The sequence below is a fragment of the Nycticebus coucang genome, chromosome 1, assembly GCF_027406575.1.
Source record: "Nycticebus coucang isolate mNycCou1 chromosome 1, mNycCou1.pri, whole genome shotgun sequence".
Lineage (NCBI taxonomy): Eukaryota > Metazoa > Chordata > Mammalia > Primates > Lorisidae > Nycticebus > Nycticebus coucang.
This window is the reverse complement of record NC_069780.1, coordinates 139,433,374-139,453,044: the sequence shown is the minus strand read 5'-3', so window position 1 is coordinate 139,453,044 and position 19,671 is coordinate 139,433,374. Positions and strand designations below refer to the sequence as shown.

Genomic DNA, 19,671 nt, shown 5'->3' with positions numbered 1-19,671 from the left:
CTTTTAGTATGTTTAAAAATGTCAGAGGAGAAAACCCTCCGTTCTCTCTAGTTATTTGAATGGAATTTGGTCCTGCTTTTCTCCTCTGATTTCTATCCAGGCTTTCTTAAAACTGCCTGTTCTGTGTAGCTGGACAAATATGCCTCTTTGGCAGTTCCCTTTTCTCTCTCTTCCCACACTCCTTGGTCAAACGTCCTGCTTCTGCACTGTGAGTGAGGTTCCAGCTTGGATCCAGTGCTGTTTTTGGGTTTCTGGTTTCCCAGTAAAACCTTTCTGTCCAGCTCTTCTCCTTAGCCCTGCCCTTTCCTCGTCTAGGGACCCGTCAATTGCTTGTGACATTGGGGCTTCTCAAGTTATGCCTTAAGATCTTGCTTTATTATTTTTAAGAATTTTTAACATTATATCTTAACCAGTTTGACTTTGAAATTTCTTACCCGATCTAGGTGGGAGAGAAGTGAGCGTCTCCACAAGTTAACTCGCAGCCAAACTTATTTTGGGGGGAAGTACGAAAGCCGATATTCTTAAGATAGTTTAACTAGAACATAATCAGAAAGTATTTTAGCTGTTCCCTTGTGGGATTGAGCATCAAAAATCCATGTGTCAAGTAACATTCTTATTGCCACTTACCTTTTAAATTAGGGAGTCTTGGCAGGGGATTTTGGAAAACTTATCATAGGTTTCTTTCTTTGACTGAAACTTACATACTCCCACTGAGGGAAGGAGGCTTAAGTTGAGCATTGTTTAGGAGATTTGTGACATTGGTCCAATGACTTGAGTTCTCCTACATCTCAGTTTCCTTGCCTTTAAATTGGGCTTATAGCAACTATTCATCTTTAAGCTGTTATGAAAAAGTAAACATATGCCTGTAAAATACTTAATGTGGTGATATGGCTCCTAGTTGGCATTCTGTAATATTCATTCATTCAACAAATAGCCAAGTGCCCACTGTGTGGTGTGTACACTTTCTTTTTGGGAGGGGAGAAGAGGTCTCTTGGTCATACTTTGTATGATGTCTTTCTAAGCCAGCAGACGGAAAGACCAATTTCCCTTAAAAATCGCTGGCCTCTAAAATCTCTTGGACTCAACTCTTTTTTTCTGGTGGGAAAGAGGGGAGGTCCCTTCTTCCCCACTTACCTCCTGCCCAGCATTTTAATTTTCTATACCCTGTAAATTGTAATCTTTGAATCAGATACCAATTTAGGAGATAAGAATCACAGTTGATTAGGCCTGTCAAAGATTAAGTGTAATCTTTCATTTCAGTTATCTCTTAGCTCCACAGCTAATTTAGCTAAGGCCTTCGAAAACAAAGCTGTGATATCTGCTTATGTTTAATAAGATCTTCGCCCGCTGTTTGTTTCCTATCCCAGTCTGTTTTGTAGAAATAAAACTAATGGGAAGAGGATCTCACATCCCTTTCATTTGTTTTTAAGCTATAGAGCAACAGAGATTAGTGGGAGAAGATGCACTAAAGATACTAAAGACTAATTACGTTGTCTGAAAAGATTTGCAAACTTCAGTTCAAATCTGTTGGCAACTCTTTGTTCTCTGCTATTAGTTATCTCAGAAAATAATGGAATTAGAGCTGAGGATTTATTTTCACATCAACTCTTTCTACTCTTTTTCAACGGCCCATACTTTTTTCTCCCTCTTGCTCCTCCAAAAAAAGTCCTTGTTCCTCCCAAGCACAATATAAGTTAGTACATGATCACTCCAACTTTATTTTACTTTACATCCAGAAAATTGAAGTCTAGTAACTCAAATGGATTAGTATGGTAACTCGTGTTGGGAAACTGTGATAAAATGAAAATAATATGATAGTTACGACTTCTGAAAAGATATTCAGTAATGTTTTTATATAGAAAGGCAAAATCCAAGTGTCTACCAAACGTGCTCCCAGCTTGCCAGCTTAAAAAAGTATTGAGAAGACTCTTCATTGCTTAAGTATATGATAGTTTCTGGTCTTAAAATTAGTCGTTACAATTGGGGATTTCAAAAATCTGTTAACCATAATAAAGATTACATGAATAATCTTAACAATAATAACTACCCATTAGTTTGTGTTTTCTACATACTGGGTGCTATGCCTACCATGTTTATTTATATTATTCATTTAATTCTTATTACCTCACATAATTATTCCCATTTTCCAGATGAAGAGACTGGGGTTCAAGTTAATTAACTTCCCCAGGATTACTCTCAGCAAATGGAAAAGTCAGAATTAAAATCCAGGCCTCTTTGGTTTTATACCTGGGTTTTTAATCACTTCTATACTGCTGATTAAACAGGTGTGTCCCAAAATTAAGGAACTCATAATTGGTTTCGTGCTTTGTTTTTGTGTTTTAGCTGCATTAACTTAGCTAAAGAGCACGGACCAGCATTTTGTTTTGTTTTGTTTTGTTGAGACAGAGTCTCACGATGTTTCCCTCGGTAGAGTGCTGTGGCATCACAGCTCACAGCAATCTCAAACTCTTGGGCTCAAGTGATTCACTTGCCTCAGCCTCCCAAGTAGCTGGGACTACAGGCGCCCACCACAATGCCCGGCTATCTTTTTGTTGTAGTTGTCGTTGCTTAGCAGGCCCAGGCCAGGTTCCAACCTGCCAGACCCGGTGTATGTGGCCAGCACCCTAACCTAACTGAGCAACGGGCGCTGAGCCCAGACCAGCATTCTTTGTGACGTTGCCCATAGCGCTCAAGGAGTTTAAAGTTCAGGACATTAGTCACTGTAGGCATAAAGTAAGAGTGTGCTTAAAAGGTTTATTTAAGAAAAAACTTGGAATTTGTTAGTTTTGCCTACCAGAATGTACATTTTTTTCTCGGAAGTGAGATTGTTTCAGATAAGAATTCAATTTTGATTCAGCAGCAGTTAAGATACAGACTGATACAATATTGATCCAGACTTTGCATATACACTCTTCTGTGTATTACATTTTTAGAGGTCAGTGGCAGTTTTTCACACACTTCTAAGCTGCTTCCATCGGTAATGAAATAGTTGGCTTGGGCAGTCTCTGGAGTCCCAGCGTTTCAGCTTAAACTTTCCACTCAACTCTGCCAGGCACTAACTTTAAAATATCTTTTTTTTTTTTATGGAGAACGCCTCCAAAAGGTGCAGCTGTGTGCTGGTTTCATCTTGCACTTCATACCAGTATTGGCACCACTTAACGCAAAGGATGCCACTGTCTCCCACACATCGCTTGTGTCCAAGGACTGTTGAGTTGAGGCCTGTCCACATTAGTGGTTTGGGAAGGGCTTAAATCTGGAGAGTAAGGCTCTCTCCTCCTCCCTGTGATTGGTTGTCGCCAGGTTAAAGCAGGAAAAATAGAACTAGTGGAAAGTCAGCATTGGGATGTGTCATCAGAAATTCTTTTCTACGACCTGGGACACCTAGTTCATCACGGTCTGAAGACAGATGACTTCTTGCTTCGGAATGTGTGTCTGGATATCACAACACTTTCAGACCTTTCTGCTATTCTTCCTTCCTTCCTTTCTAAGCAATTCTGATTTTGTTTGATGAAAAAATAATTCAGCTAAGTGAAAAAAATAGGGTTGGATTGTAATAGAGGAATGTATAAATTTATCCAGACTTTAAAGCCGGGGTCCTCAAACTGCGGCCCGTGGGCCGCATGAAGCGGTGTGAATTGTATTTGTTCCCGTTTTGTTTTTTAACTTCAAAATAAGATATGTGCAGTGTGCATAGGAATTTATTCATAGTTTTTTTTTTTTTTTTAAACTATAGTCCAGCCCTCCAACGGTCTGAGGGACAGTGAATTGGCTCCCTGTTTAAAAAATTTGAGGACGCCTGCTCTAAAGAGTAAACTTGGTTCTCTGGTTTTACACACTGTGCTACAGGCCTCAAAACTCATTACTTATTCAGGTATAAAATTTGAAAGGTGAAAGCTAATGAGGATCTATATGTAAACTTCAGGAGGACCATGCTTTGTTTTGTGTTTTGCTTGGTAGCTCCACCCTACATGATCAATACTCTCAGTATCTTTTTTTTTTTTGTTTAAGTTCTAAAATGTTTTGGTTTAGCACACTGTATGATACGATACTTTATCATGGACTTTTCAAAGAACAACTTGTCACATTTGGAAATCCTAGGCATTGTCACTTTCTGTTGGGATTTTTTAAAATGAAATCTAATGGGAAAAAAATCATTACTGACCTTGTGTATATTTAATAGAAGTAAAGGAATAGTTGATTTTAGAATTATTATTAAAATTAATGTTTTATCTTAGAATACTTGTTAGACTTTCCGTGGTAATTGCTACCATGGCCCTGAGTGGATGACATAAGCTTTAAAGCTTCTCAGGTAGGGCTGTCACATCCTTATGTCTAAATATTTTAAAGGGAAATGGTTTGAATCACAGACATTCTATACTAAGGAATAGGAAATCCTGGAATTTTTTTTAACCATCTCTTATTGTAAAATTTACCTTTTAAAGCTTAAATTGCATAATGTTCATCAGCTGTGATGAGCTCTATTTGCAAAATAGAGCTTTTGTCAATGTATTACGGATTCAGTGGGAAAGTCACTCAACACGATACAAAAGGAGTACTTATGCTTCCTACTGTATGTGTAGTTATTTTTTCTCTTTTGGGTATTCTGGTGTGCATTTTGAGAAAAGTTCCAGTGTTCTCCCAGATCCCTGACTGGCAGCTTATCACAGTACCTTTCAGAAACTTCATCTAACACCTGAATGAGTAGAACAAATGATACATTGTAGCCCAGTACACTGTAGGTAAACTATGGTTTGGGGTTTTTTTTTTTTGTTTTTTTTTTTTTGCCAACATTGAAAGGACAAAGGAGAGTAAGAAGCTTTTGCTTTTTTTTATGTTTTTTGAACTAACTAAGGAAAGAGAAGGAGGGATGTGGCATTTGCCAGCCCAGTCACGTAACAGCTGTCGGGTGCATATTTCAGTCACAGTTAGATGAAATCTTTAATGATCGTTTAATTTAACTTTCATATTTGACCATGTTGATGAGATTCTGGAATGAAATAAACTTTTATTAAGTAATTCTATTTCCATGGCTGGCACTAAAAGCTTTCATCAGCTTTTCAAAAAAAGTTTTCCATTGAAAAAGCTATGAAACGTTTAAGATAATTGTATTTTAAGTGTTTTTCAGGTACATGCACATTTAAATATTTCATCTAACTGTGATTGAAATATGCACCCAACAGTTGTTACATGACTGGGCTTTTATTTATTTATTTATTTATTTATTTTTTGGGGGGTTTTGGCCGGGGCTAGGTTTGAACCCGCCACCTCCGGCATATGGGACTGGCGCCCTACTCCTTGAGCCACAGGCACCGCCCAGGGCTTTTTTTTAACTAAAAAAAAAAAAAAATCCTGTGTAATTTATGACAGAAGAAGAGGAATTGGCATGTTAGTTGCTTGAGAGTTGTGTGGACATGTGTGTACATTTACTGTTTAATCTTTTAACTTTTTGAGTTTTGGGTATGCCAAGGCTTTGTTGAGAGGGTTAAGGAGAGACACTATAGTAAATCCTAATTAATATCATTTCTCTACAGAGTCCACACTATTTCTTTACCTTTATATTTCCCTTTGATTACATATGCTGATAGGATGATATTTTGTTCAGTGTAGAGGGTATTTGTATGAGAGGATACTTTTGTGAGCTGACAATCCACATAAGTCAAAAGGACAGTGAGATAATTTATCAGAGGAAATGGTGTGCTCTTTCATTGTAGAGTATTCCTTCTTTATTTTATAAAAATACTTTCCATTGAAAAGCCACGAAACTTTCAAGATAATTGTATTTTAAGTGTTTTTCAGGTAGATGCACATTTTAACATTTAGTGATTGAGAAGTTATTACCAGATTTTTTATTTTAAGCGTTCACCCACATGAACTTTTTTGTCAAAATAGTATGTCTTAAAACTTACGACTAACCCAAACAGATTACTAGTCCATTCCTGGAGATTCTGATTCTGGGGATTTGGGGTGGTAACTGGGAAAGGATATTCCAGCAAGTTCTCCAGGTGTTGCTGGGGCTCTAGCAGGTGTGGGAAACACAGGAGACATGAAGTTCCCACCCAGCTGTCTGCATAGGGGCTTTCTGGAAATCTAACAGCACATGTTGGTTCTGCCGTTATGAAGTCCAAGGTGAGTTAGTGAGGTTACAGTAAGACAAAGTCACCTAAGAAACTGAGTGATAAACTTTTGCAGGGACTGGAGTTCCGATATTGATTAGCTCTATATCATGATGCCCTGTGCTCAGGGACAGCTTTACGGTGGAGTCTGTCACACAGAGCTGACTCAGGAATCCTTCATCTACCATTGACAAAATTTGCCCTTGCTCAGGCAAATAGTCGCACCTTGGGCACTGGCCACATACGGCTATGCAATTTAAATCACTTAAAATAAATTCAGTTCCTCGGTTGCAATGTCTGTGTTTTAAGAACTTAGTAGCCACTGTGTCTAGGTAGTTGCTTCATGGGAGAGCACAGCTATAGAATGTTTCCATCACTATAGAAAGTTCTGTTGGACAGTATGGCTATAGGATTTTCCTTCAAAATTCAGCTCTTTTTATCCTGGACAGTTGCAATGGCTATTAGAGCTAGGTGGCAAGATGACGTGTCCATCCATATACTGCATGTGGCATATTGCAATTGGAACGAGTCTTCGCACAGAGGGCTAGGGTTTGCAAAATGACTTAAATCATACTTAGTTCTCTGAGTCAAAATTGCATAGCATTACTTTTGTATCATGAATTCATTATTCCATGTTGACTTTTAGTTCTTGAAATATGGTCTTCATTAGAAATTTATCCAACATAGTACTAGGATCTCACTGAAAAAAACTTGCAGGTACTTCATCTTTCTTAAATTATGTGGACTATTCCTAAATAAGCATTCAAATGATGAATCATAAGTATCATACAAAGGTATTTATAGGTGGCTAGTAAACAGGTTGCAGATACAGAAAGATTATCATTTACCTGTATTTTGTAGTTTGAGAAATTTGAAGTGAATATATTTAGCTCCCTCTTCTGGAATATTTTGAGAAAAATATTTTTACTTAACAATGATTTTAATTTTTTCGAGCGAGAATATGGTTATTGATGTAATATCAAAGAAAGTATTTGTGAGTGTCATCCAGTTAGATTTTTTTGGTACCATTACAGTTGGTAAATGGCCGTGAATAAAACATGGAAAAACAGTCCATAAATGCATCGAGTTTCTTAAACTACGGACAAAAATATATGTAAGCAAATAAAGACTCTAATGGCAGTTACATAGGCATCTGATTTGATGCCAAGTGGGCAGCGATCATTTATTTGTATCAGCTTCCAGGTCTGCTACTCGCCCCCTCCCTCCCCCCCCCCCCGGCACTTGTGGGGCTTAAGGCAAGAATAGAAAAGGAGGCCCAGGTACCCTGCGTCCAGATATTTTAGTTATAGATCATATTAACAGATTGTTCACAAAGTCTGTACTGTCTTCTTTCCTGGACAGCTGTTCCCTCCTAATGACCAGGAGGCCACATTTGAATGGCCTTCTTGGGCTCCTCAGAGTTCTGCCTCAGAGCATGGTGGTGAGGGGAGAGCTGGACTCGGGCTTGTCCCCAGCTCTCCCTGCATATCTGAACTCCAACCTATCCCGAGTCCCTCCACTCAGCCACTGTGCGCTCCCATGTCCAGGGGAGGATGGACTTTGGGGAAAGGCCATAAGAGGCCATTTGGCAAGGAGTCCTGGGCTTCTGCATGCGTACTCTCAGTGTGTCCTAGGAGAGGAGAAGCAGGCGTGGCCCCTTGTCCCAAGAATGCTGAGCCCAGGGTCGTGGTCCCTCTTGCTGGGGCATGAGTTTGCTAAGGTTAGATGTAATTAGATTATTTTCTATTTCAGCGTTCTTCACTGTGGCCTAATGCACTTGAATGTACCCAGTAGAAAAGTAACAGTGGGATTTTGTTTACTTGCAGCTTTGACGCTCCCGGACCTTGCCGAGCAGTTTGCCCCTCCTGACATTGCCCCCCTTCTTCTTATCAAGCTCGTGGAAGCCATTGAAAAGAAAGGTAACCAGACTGTCAAGAGAAACAGTTCATTTGCTTTTATTTCATGTCTCTTATAATTAATGTTTGCCTCTTGGCCATTCGTGAAATAAATTTCTTACTATCTGCTACGTACAGATACTGTGCTAGACACCCTAGCTATTTGGGGCTGTAAGAGGAGGGGGATCTCAGTCTGTGGTTTCTAACTCCAGATTAATATGTAGTTATAGTGTGGAAACTAGCAAATTTTCCATAAGTTAATGATGTGATTAACTTCTTAGTAGCCAGATGGTTTTGCCAGAATTATTGACATGCCAGATAAGATGAACAGGAATTGCCTCCAAGAATATTTGGTACACATCTAGAACAGCTATGGGATGGAAACCGGAATGTGTCTGGCAGGAGGCTCACAGGTTCTCAGGAGAGCTGTGTGTTGTATATATGTACATGGTCTGTTTTGTGTCCTAGGTCTGGAGTGTTCAACTCTATACAGAACACAGAGCTCTAGCAACCCTGCAGAATTACGACAGCTTCTTGATTGTGGTGAGTGTCATGGAGCTAGAAATACAAACGGGAAACCCAGTCCTTACCTTTTTCAGTTAATGCATGTAAAAAAAATTGAAGTTGATCCATGCAGCATTCTAAAGTTTAAAGACAAACTGCAAACTTAGAAATCACACACAGTTCTCTGCTTTATTAGGGTAGCAATGCAAAACAGGGCAAGCCTTTGCTGTCTGTCATTTGCATGGGGATGTAAGGGTTTTCGTGCCTGCCTGTAGGCGCCTTGACCATCCTTGCAGCTGTGAGGCCCTGGGTCCTGCAGGAATTGCAGAGGAGAGAAGCCACCTTTTGTTATTTCTCCAGCTCTGTGTCTCTACCATCTTTCCTTGACCCTGCAGTTAGCTACATCTAATTCAGCTGGATGAGTTAAAAAATATTTATAAGGTGATGTCATTGAGCACATGTCTCTTCTGGCATCTTTTTATTACTTTCTTTTTGTTTCTTTTTACTTTCTTACTTTTTTTGCTTTTCCTTTTCCTCTTCTTTCCCTTTCCTCCTTTTTTTCATTTTCTTCCTTTTTCCTTTTCCCTTTCCCTCCCCTTTTTTCTGGCTTGCTTGTTTTTTGTGTGTGCGTCATTTATGTGCTAAGTAACATCACAATTTTGTTATATCCAGTGCTGTGCTGATAAACTGTCTAGGAAGAAAAAATCCTGGTTTGTAGCATTTGCCTGTTTCCATGGAGTGAATATTCCCATCATAGTTGATTTCAGGCTAACCGATGTGATGTTACTGGCCGTGAAGTTGGGAAGAATTGAGGACAGTTGGTTTTGCGAACTGGTACAGGCCATCCCCAGCACACTGCTGGTTAAATGACACAATTAGCTCAGCCAAGTGGTGGCTTTGCTGTTGTGTCCTCCCCACCCACCCACCCCCGGCATACAGAAAAAACTGTCCACATCAATTTACTTGCCATCGTTCCAGCCAGTCACCTCCTATCAACTTCTAGAATCTCTCAGATCCTCATTCCCTCACAATACCTTTTTTTTTTTTTTTTTAAGAAAGATAATTTTCTGCCTCACATCATTTTAACTGAATTTGGGTGTTTGAGCCAAAAAGAGTAACTCAGTTTTGAAAGAAGCTCCTTCAAAAGTGAAATGATATAAAGAATCCTCTCATGACATTTATAATAGTAAATGAGAATTTGAAGCGTGAGGCAACTTCAAAATGAGGGAGCTTATGAAAATTTCTAGAAAAGATGTTTCTTGGAGAAAAGAAACATCTTCCTATACCTTTATCAGTAAATGCTTTCACTTGAAATGTATAGATCAAATGTTTTGATACTTAAAAAAAGTTCTGTTCAACTATGTTTTTCCTTTGTTCGTGGAAACCAGTCACACGTGTACAAGGCCTGGTCTCTTTGCCGCTGTCTTTTGGACTGCCCACAGAGGCAGTCGGTACCAGTCAGCTGGCAGAAAACTCTGAGAGAAAAGCCTTGTCCTTCTGCATTTCTAACAGCTTTACCACAGTGATAAGGAAACACTGAATTTTTTTCATAGCCAATTGAAAGAGAGATACATGTTTTGGTCAGAAAATTGGTCAAATTGAACATGTTAAAAGTCACAGGAAGTGTTCAGACATCAGAGACTGATGAAATGGAAACAGTGGTTAGGTCTTCAATGCGACCCATACAAAATGATGCAGTCTAGTCTCCCGTCGCCCCAAATTCTTCACACCACTCCTGTGTACTTCGTAGGTGGAATAAACAAGCAAGATTTACGTCAGTATATTTGAGCAGACAACTTTCCTTCCCTGGTAAGATCAAAACACATATATAGAAAACTGCTTTCATTTGGATTCTGTGTTAAAAAAGTGAATTTTGTGCCCCCCCCCAAAAAAAAAAATAGTCAACGTTGTCCAAACTTGGAACAGTCCTGAAATCTTCCAGGACTGTCTCCAGCTCTAAGATTTTTCAATACATAAAAATAGAGTAATGAGATAAATCATTTACTCCTGAAAAAAAACAAATAAAAAAAAATCAAAAAACCTGGCTTTTAACCAAACTTGTGAAGTACTAGTGTCTGAAAAGGACAGATATGGAGAACAGTAGCCCACTTTTATTAGCACCTAATAAGTTAGTCTATTCCATCCACATATTAACCTTCTAATAAAATTTCTAGTACTTTAACTCACCAGAAAAGGAAGCTAATCTTCTGCACTTAGCTACTGCAAAATGTGAGAGACAGGTAAGTAATTTCTCTCACATTTTGCAGTGGCTGAGTACAAAGCTGTGAATTGTACCCGTACGTTGCTGACTCCAAAAGTCCTTGGTTATTTTCCCCCCTCCTTTTGTTATTTTGCCCTAAAATGAATTGTTTCTTTCTTGTCTTGTGAGGGTTTGAATGATGAATTTTCTCCTGACATTTTTTTGGTTTCTCTTAACCTGCACCAGGCTTTCTCGGCCTTGGCACTGTTGTCCTTTTAGGCTGGTAATTCTTTGTTGAAGGCCTGTCCTCTGCATTGTGGGGTGTTTAGCCAGATCGATGGCCTCTACCCACAAGGCGCTAGCAGCATCCTCCCCCAGTTGTGACAATCAGTAAAGTCCTCAAACTTCATCAGGTATCTCTTGGGGCAGGTTGGGGGCGGGGATCCCTCCCCAACCAATGAGAACCCCTAACCTAGACAGAGACCAGGGCAGGAAGGGACTCCATTCCTGTGGAAGGCAGGACCGAAGTGTTGGGAGTTTACTGGTTACCTGTGATGAGGAGACTTGGTGAAAATTGAGGTAGAAGAGGATGTTGATTCCCCCAACCCAGGATTATGTGGCTCTTCAAAAGTCATCCCACGACCAGGGTGTATAGCTCTTGGAAGGGCATGTTAGGCTAATTTTAATGCAGAAAAAGAATCAGAGCAGAAGTCAGAAATTCTTGAGAAACTTTGGAGCTGTATGTACTACAAAAGTAATAAAACACAGTGTGTTTTATTAACTCTAGAGGAATTTGATATAAGTAAGGTAAGCATTATCCAAAGATCATTTCCCATGTGGATGGTCTTTGGTGAATGAACCTCACTTTAAGGGCTTCTAGTTCAGTCCACAGACATTCGGCACATTCTGTGTGCTGGACACACTGAGAGACATGGTGAGAGCCACGGGCCCTGCCTTTGAGGTACTCCCAGTCAAGTAGGGAGAGACACAAAATCCCACATAAGTACCCCTCTCTTTGGGAAGTGTCTTGGTGGAGGGATGGCTCACTAGCACCGCAGGAGCACAGAGAGAGGGGGGTGTGGATAGTTAGCATCTTGACATTTTGGTTTCTCTTAACCTGCACCGAATACTTTGTCACATTTTGGGGGGATGAGCAAATTAAGTAATATTAATTTCCTGGGCACATAGTGTGAGGTATGTGGAGGGCCAGAAGCTTGCCAAATAGTAGGTGACTATAGCATATTCCTCTAGTGATATACAATTTAGTCAGCAGCATTTAATTACACATGCAATAGCATTACCTTTGATGTAGATCCCTTATGCAAAGGCCTACAATTGCCTTTCCTGTACTTCTTAGAAATACGATATATCTCTGGTTACTTATTTGTAGGACATTTGAATGATTTAACGCTGTATCTCTTTTTTTTTTTTTTTTTTTTTTTTTGAGACAGAGCCTCAAGCTGTCACCCTAGATAGAGTGCCGGGGCATCACAGCTCAGAGCAACCTCCAACTCCTGGGCTTAAGCGGTTCTCTTGCCTCAGCCTCCTCAAGTAGCTGGGACTACAGGCGCCCGCCACAACATCCAGCTATTTTTTGGTTGTAGTTGTCATTGTTGTTTGACAGACCCGGGCTGGATATGAACTCGCCAGCTCTGGTGTATGTGGCTGGCGTCTTAGCCACTTGAGCTACAGGCGCCAAGCCTGTCTCTTCACCTTTTCAGTGTAATCGTTCTTTTCCTCAAACTGACCCTGACCTATTCCTATTTTACTCCAGGCTGACTTTCCTTAGAGTATGGTGTTGTGTGATTAGCTTTCATAGCACTGACTACTTAATGAGGCAAGTTGGGTTTTTGGTAATGATGTGTTCAAGGAATTTTTTAGTCTTAGGCTCAACCTAGAATGATTTGTATTATCATACTTAGTTCAAGGGTGTCTAGAATAGCCCTTCTCCTACTTGTGTAGTAAATGTGGATGCTTCCTCTCTCTCCCCTAGGCCATAGCCCAATCCAGTCAATCACCAAGTTGCATGAGGTCTTGATACTGACTAGTATGCTTCTAACTGCATTAGAATTCAGACTCCATCACTTTGAATTGAATGGCCAAAACTGGTATTTTTACTTCCAGCAGTACTGCTTTCCAATTTATTCTTAACTCTACAACTAGTAAATCTGTACAAAAATGTAGGGTCTGGCCCATCAGCCCTTTTGTCCAATGAGAACACAAGTCCCCAGATAACTCCCTGAAGCTGCCCTTCACATTGCCAGCGTGGGTTTTTCAGCAGCTGCCAGATACCTCTCTTCTTCTCTAGATGCCCATGGCTACTGCTGCCCCCACATCTTTGTTCCCAGCATCCCTGCTCTCTGCTGGGTGGTCACTGTTCCTGTTTCTATGCCAGGTACTCAGCATCATGCAGAGCGGCTGCTCAGAGTGGTTTTGATGAATGTCACTCCATTAGTCAATTGGTTCACCTCTTTCCCAGCTGAGCGATTTATTGGACAGATCGGCTCATCTTATCTTTCTTTTCAGGTAGTTGGCTGCCCACAGGTTAGATTAGCAAATCAGAGTTAGGAAGTAACATTCGGAAAACATGCAAATTATTTTTATGACTATTCTTGAGATGGGTCGCTAAACTGCTGAATATCTTACTGCTTAATCAATTGCTCTTTTGGTTGACTTTACACAAATTCTGAGATACAGGATTTAGTTTTAAGAAATCTGGAAATTTACATTTGTCTTTTTTTGTGTCAAGGTTTTTGGAAACATTTACTGTGAGACCAGCCGTCGCTAGGTAGAGCCCTTCTCAATCAGGGCAGGACCTGCCTCCAGCAGGTGTTTGGACATGTCTGGGGTTCTGTGTTAATTTGCTCAGGATGCCATAACAAACTACCACAGACAGGGTGGCTTAAAAAACAGAAATTTGTTTCTCCCACTTCTGGAGGTTGGAAGTGCGAGATGAAGGCGCGGCCGGCTTTGGCTTCTTGGAGGCCTCTCTCCGTGGCTTGCAGGTGGCGGCCTTCTCACTGTGTCCTCATGTGGCCTTTCCTCTGTGTGCCCTGCATCCCTGGTGTCTCTCTCTGTGTCGTAATTTCCTCTTCTAGAAGGATCCCAGTCAGATTGGATTAGAGTCCACTCTGATGGCCTCATTTTAACTTAATCACCCCCGGAAAGGCAGTATCACCAGATGCAGTCACTTTCTGAGATACCGAGAGTTTGGGCTTCAGTAATTCAGCTCCTAACGGGCATTATTTTTTGTTGCCCAGAGTTGGGGAGTACTACACACATGCTGCCGGCATCACAGTCTGAGGATCAGGCATGCCGATGTTTGCAACTTGTCAGTCAGACAGACTTCCTCAGGGAAGAACTGTTGTACCCCAAATGAAGGGCACACCCACTCTGAGACACACTGCTAGGACATACTTTGTGTCATGCATTTGTCCACCTGCCTCTTCTTTGCCTTTGCCACGCTTAAGTCAAACGTTGAGAAAATTGGCCAAACTGATATACACATGTCTGAATGTCTCTTAAAATGTTTCTTTCCTAGATACGACCTCTGTGGACTTGGAAATGATCGATGTGCACATTTTAACAGACGCTTTCAAACGCTATCTCCTGGACTTGCCGAACCCTGTGATCCCGGTAGCCGTTTACAGTGAAATGATTTCTTTAGCCCCAGGTTTGTTTTCTGTTCTGAGAGCCTCACTGAATGAACATACACTGAGATACAGATAGATCTATGGCTGTATAGATATATGCTTGGAAACTCCATATGGAGTGCTGCATGTGTAGGGATCGTAGTTAGAGAAAAGTAGTAGTACGCTCCCTCTCCCCCAAACTACCACCCAAATTTCCTCCTTTACAAGGGCATCTACTATTCTTATTTGCTTAATGCTGTCTGCATGTTGGCATGGCTAATCAGTAACTTTCTGTCAGTATTAGCAGTTGGGAAAGGACACAGCATTTCAAGTACTAGTGTCAGATTCAGGGAACCAGGACCAGTACCCAGGTGACTGGAGATGTTCATGTTAGGAGCTAAGTTTCAGGTAAGTGCTTTGGGGACAGGAAATTGTGGTTGGTAACCTTCAAAGGTAAAACCTGTGAAACTTATCTGATGCACCTCTGAGCTAGCCAATCACATGCAAGGCTGCCTGACCCAGGGCAGGTTCCTGCCAGCAGACTCTGAGCAGCTTGTGGTTTTCTTACACAGAGAGTTTCTTGCATTTTTATTTCTTGTACTTTCTCATAATGCATCTTCCAATGAGAAGAACAAATGCTCTGAGTGCCTCTCCTGACGACTTCTTAAGTGACCGCGTCTATAGCTAGAAGAAAGTACAGAAGTTTTCTAGATGTGTGTTCATTAATACCTCGAAGCATTCTCTTATTCCTTTTTCTTTTCTTTTTTTTCTTTTTTTTTTTTTTTTAAATGTGTAGAAATACAAAGCTCTGAAGAATATATCCAGCTTTTGAAGAAGCTCATTAGGTCGCCAAACATACCTCATCAGTATTGGCTCACACTTCAGTATTTGTTAAAACATTTCTTCAAGCTCTCTCAAGCCTCCAGCAAAAACCTTCTGACTGCAAGAGTGCTCTCAGAAATATTTAGCCCTATGCTTTTCCGATTTCCAGCACCTAGGTAAGTGAAAGGAGAGAAACATGTATTTGGGGATCATGAAGATAGTCCTAAATTGATCGGTCATTAAATGTATCCTAAAGATAACTACTTTGCAGATACATGGGCCAAATGTTTGTTTTTGTTTCAGATCATCATGGGGGCATGTGCCAATTTCTATCACATATTCACTTGAATGTGTAAAATGAGTTTGTTTTTAGGGAAAAGATTTCTAATAAAACTCTCTTTCTTGCAGCTCTGATAATACTGAACACCTCATAAAAGTTATAGAAATTTTAATCTCAACTGAATGGAATGAACGACAGCCTGCACCAGGTAACGTTGTTTGAACATTTAAAGTTCTCTCCTTGTTCATTTTTTTTAGAGCCTTAAAAATGGTGGCTGTAGACCTCCTCTGAAGTAACATAAGTTTCTCGTGGAATTACAATCCATAGTCATAGGTGCCCTAGTGATTTAAAGAAAGAAATAGCTGAGTGGTAGGGTATATAGTGAATATTATCCGGATTTCAACATTTTCAGGTTTTAAATTGCCTTGGTTTTAGGTGAGAGTTGGGAGAGCTTCCTGTAACTCTGCTACTTGTTGAAGAATAAATTTGTGGAGTTCATGTTAGTTGTTGACATTTTTTTGTTTTTCTAATACTTATAAAGTAGGGGATTTATGTAATTACGATATAATTTAAAGTATTTTGGAATGTGTTTTTTGGAAGCAGGTATACTGAGAAATGTCTGTCAAACATTTTCAATAATGCAAGCCGTATGAAAACAGAGTGTTCACTGCAGCAAGTTAGAGCAAGCCAGACACTACTACTTTGAAAAATGCTGCAGTTAGTAGCCATTTAACAAAGCAGGAATTGTGGATTATGTTATCCGGGGGTTTAATGTAAACTGATGTATTTTTTGGCTACTGTGAAAAGTCTAAACAATCTCACTATGCTATATACTAGTTAAAAGTTGGCTAATAGAGGCTCATCAGTTAGAACAAAGGGTGTCCCAAAAGTCATCCCTGAAGTTGCCATACATAGGGAAAATGGGAAATTGTAGCTAAATGTACCTTGATTTATAAAATGTTCATTACAAAATTTTACAAAATATTCTCTGTGTTGACCACCTGTTTTTAAAATTTTGTATGAATATTTTATAAATCAATGTACATTTAGCTACAGTTTTCCATTTTCCCTATGTGTGGCAATTTTAGGTGCAACTTTTGGAACTCCCTACAGTGATTAGGAATGAAGTTAAGTTTTAGGACCAGTAGACAAGATTCCTTGAGTCTTAATTTATGTCTAGAATTTAAATGAAACACCATGAATATATTATTTATTATAGATAGTTCATGTAGATTACCATATTTATCTCTGTATGAGCAGGGACGAAGACCAGTTACTAGCATCATTCCATGGAAAATTAAGTTGTGCTCTTTTTTCTTTTTTTTTAATTTTTTTATTAGGTATTGCATAGCCAGGCTTGGCTATTTGCACCTGAATGGGCAGCCTGAGAGAGGTGAGGGCCTAGGCTGGGTTTTCACCTCCGCCCTCAACCGTGGGTTGGGTTTAGTCTAAGGGGTAGGTAACCACTCAAGATGCAGGAATTGGGAAGGGCTTCCGCAGACAGGCCCAAAATATGGTACCAGAAGTGGGAAGGGCATCAGAGATACAGTAGATAAGGCAAGCGTGGATGTCCAAAATGTTCCAAAGCAAGCAGCATAGTTATAGGGATGGCCCGAATTGTAGGTAGGCTGCATCAGAGAAGATTGTCAACAGGTGTGGCCTAGGACTTTAGTTCAGAGTTGGCCTAAAGTTTGGTTTCATGTGACTACACAGGTCACTTGTGAATGGGTTTGGGAGTTCTGTGCTTGTGTTCAGCAGCTGGTTTGGACTTAGTAGGAAACGCTGAGGGTCAGGCATGGAACATGCTACTTGAGCCATTACTGACGACCATTCCTAGAGGAATGATGTAGCTGGGGAAGGATAAGGAGTAGCCAGGGCCAGAGGGCACAGTTGAGCTCTGTAATGTCCTCCTGACATTTGCTGAGGTGTCTCTTAGAGACCAGGGAGAGCTGGGCCCTGCTGACAGTGAAGGGCTAGCGAGTGGTCCTGGACTTCTCAGCGACCACTCCTCTGGAAAGGGGAGACATGGAGGCCAAAAGCCAGACAGAGCTTGACAGCTACCCATATGTGGATTTATCCCATGGAGTTTTTGAGAATTTCTACTACTCAAAAGTATAGAATCAGTGGTGGAGTCTGATTAGTCTGACTTGTGTAAAGTGGTTAAATGTCTTTATCCGTTGCAGCCTATTCCACCAAAGGAAAAGTATATCTGCAACCATTTTCATAATGTACCCTGAAAGCTATTTGCTATGTCAAAGGACCCTACATCCCTTGACGAAGAAATTGGTTCGTCAGTTTCAAAGGAGGATTAGTTCCATCAGCTCTGCAAGGGAATGACAAAGCCTTGAACATTTACTAGATCATCCCAGTATTCATGTAGCCTCTTCACAAAAAATTGAATCTGAGTAATTTTTAAACCCTACTTTGAGCCGTTTCCCTTTATATGATCTGTGTATCTTTGAACAATTCTGAAAATTATATGGGCCTTTTGGAATCAGATGGCTGTTTCTGCATCTCTCACACCAGAACAAACACATCCTCATCCCGACCACCTTTGTGTTCAGGAATGGCTCTAGTACATTGGATGGTTGGCAGGGCACCCTGGGTCAGAGAAGAGAGTTTTTAGGCCTGGTGAAAATGCAATAGTTTCCTAGAGTCCTTTATCATGGCCCCAGCACGTGCCTATACCAGAGGGCTTTGAAAGCATAGCACCAGGACCTCTGAATGTCATCAATCAGTCATTTGCCTGAATGGTATTTAAGAAGGACAAAAACAAAATTCTGTTATAGAGTAGACAGATTTTCTAGTTTTTCCCAGGTAGCTTGAAATGATGGAAGGTGATTGGTTTTTGTTTTTGTTTTTGTTTTTTTGTTTGTTTTTTTGAGACAGGGTCTCACTCTCACCCAGGCTAGAAGGCAGTGCATCATCATAGCTCACTGCAAGCTTAAACTCCCGGGCTCAGGCTATCCTCCTGCCTCATCCTCCCAGGTAGCTGGTACTACAGGTGCCTGACACCACACCAGCTACAGTCTTTTTTTTTGTTTGTTTGTTTGTTTTTGTAAAGATGAGGTCTTGCTATTTTGCTATTTCTCAAACTCCTAGGCTCAATTGATCCTCCTGCCTTGGCCTCCCACAGTACTAGAATTAGAGGCATGAGGTGCCACTTGGCTAAAGCTGATGATGTTTGAGGCAATGTATCAGTTCAAATAAGACTCATTAGCATATAGTATCTAATTAAAGACAAGGCAGGTATGTACTCTTAGTATAAAAAGAACTTTAAAAATGCACATGGTGGTCTTTAGGGCAATTGAGTAGACAGAAAAGGCTCATGGAAGAAACAGCTTGAAATGGGGCTTAGAGAATAGGTACCATTTGAATAGGGAAAGGAGGAATGGCATTTTGATTCATGGAGGCTAAAGATTCAAAATAAACTGCACAGTACAAAAATGATGGCTTGGTATTTTATAAAATCAGTGAATACATTAAGTGAAAGTTATCATAGAAAGCATCATTTTAGAGTGCTACACACTGTCCAATTTTGCCACTTAGAACATGGAGAAACTGAGGCCCACAGATCCTGAAAGGTTTGTCTGTGCCACCTAAGCAGTATGTGCCAGAACTGGGTGTGCTAGGGCCACCCCTTGGACTCCAGCCTGTTCTATCTGCCAACATCTGCCGCCTGGGTTTTCAGAACCTTCATGAGCAATGGGGCTGCTTTTGTGTCCATGCAAAAACTCTTCCAAAGTCTCCATCATGCAGTAAACTAAAAATATGTAAAAAGAGCACCTATGGGTCACATTTAGCAAAGAGCCATAAGGCATTGGTTTACAGTTTTCAGAATAAGGCCTGTGTCTCTCTACCAGACATGTGATGGAAAGAACAGGGTAGGCTTCTGAGTTAAATAGATTTGGAGTTGAGGCTTTGAGGCTCAACTCTTTGCTTTGTACTTGACAAGTTCTTTATCAAGTAGCTCTGCTTTTCCAAACAGTTTTCCAGACTCTAGAATGAGGGTAATGCCTCTCTCTTGGGGTTTTTATGAGGATTAAATGAGTTGGCACACAGTGAAACTCCTGACCCTGTCTCATTCCTGTCTACTGTGTGCTCTCACTTTTGAGGCCTTGCAGGAGCTGGCCTCATTCAGCAGATCTGACTCCTTCAGTCCTGAATCCTATCAGGCTGTTCTCCCTACTGTCCTCACATTCTCAGCCGGCAGAGCTAGGGCCTC

General features: G+C 40.6%; 1 protein-coding gene across 1 annotated transcript in view; it reads left to right on the top strand.

The window, feature by feature from the left end:
* Nucleotides 1-19,671, top strand: part of PIK3R1 (phosphoinositide-3-kinase regulatory subunit 1) — an 87,399-nt gene that overhangs the window by 49,885 nt on the left and 17,843 nt on the right. Inside the window, exons 3-7 of the mRNA XM_053589448.1 lie at nucleotides 7,940-8,032; nucleotides 8,477-8,551; nucleotides 14,254-14,385; nucleotides 15,141-15,342; nucleotides 15,575-15,654. Of these exons, the coding sequence (XP_053445423.1) occupies nucleotides 7,940-8,032; nucleotides 8,477-8,551; nucleotides 14,254-14,385; nucleotides 15,141-15,342; nucleotides 15,575-15,654 (582 nt within the window). The remainder of the gene's footprint in view (nucleotides 1-7,939; nucleotides 8,033-8,476; nucleotides 8,552-14,253; nucleotides 14,386-15,140; nucleotides 15,343-15,574; nucleotides 15,655-19,671) is intronic.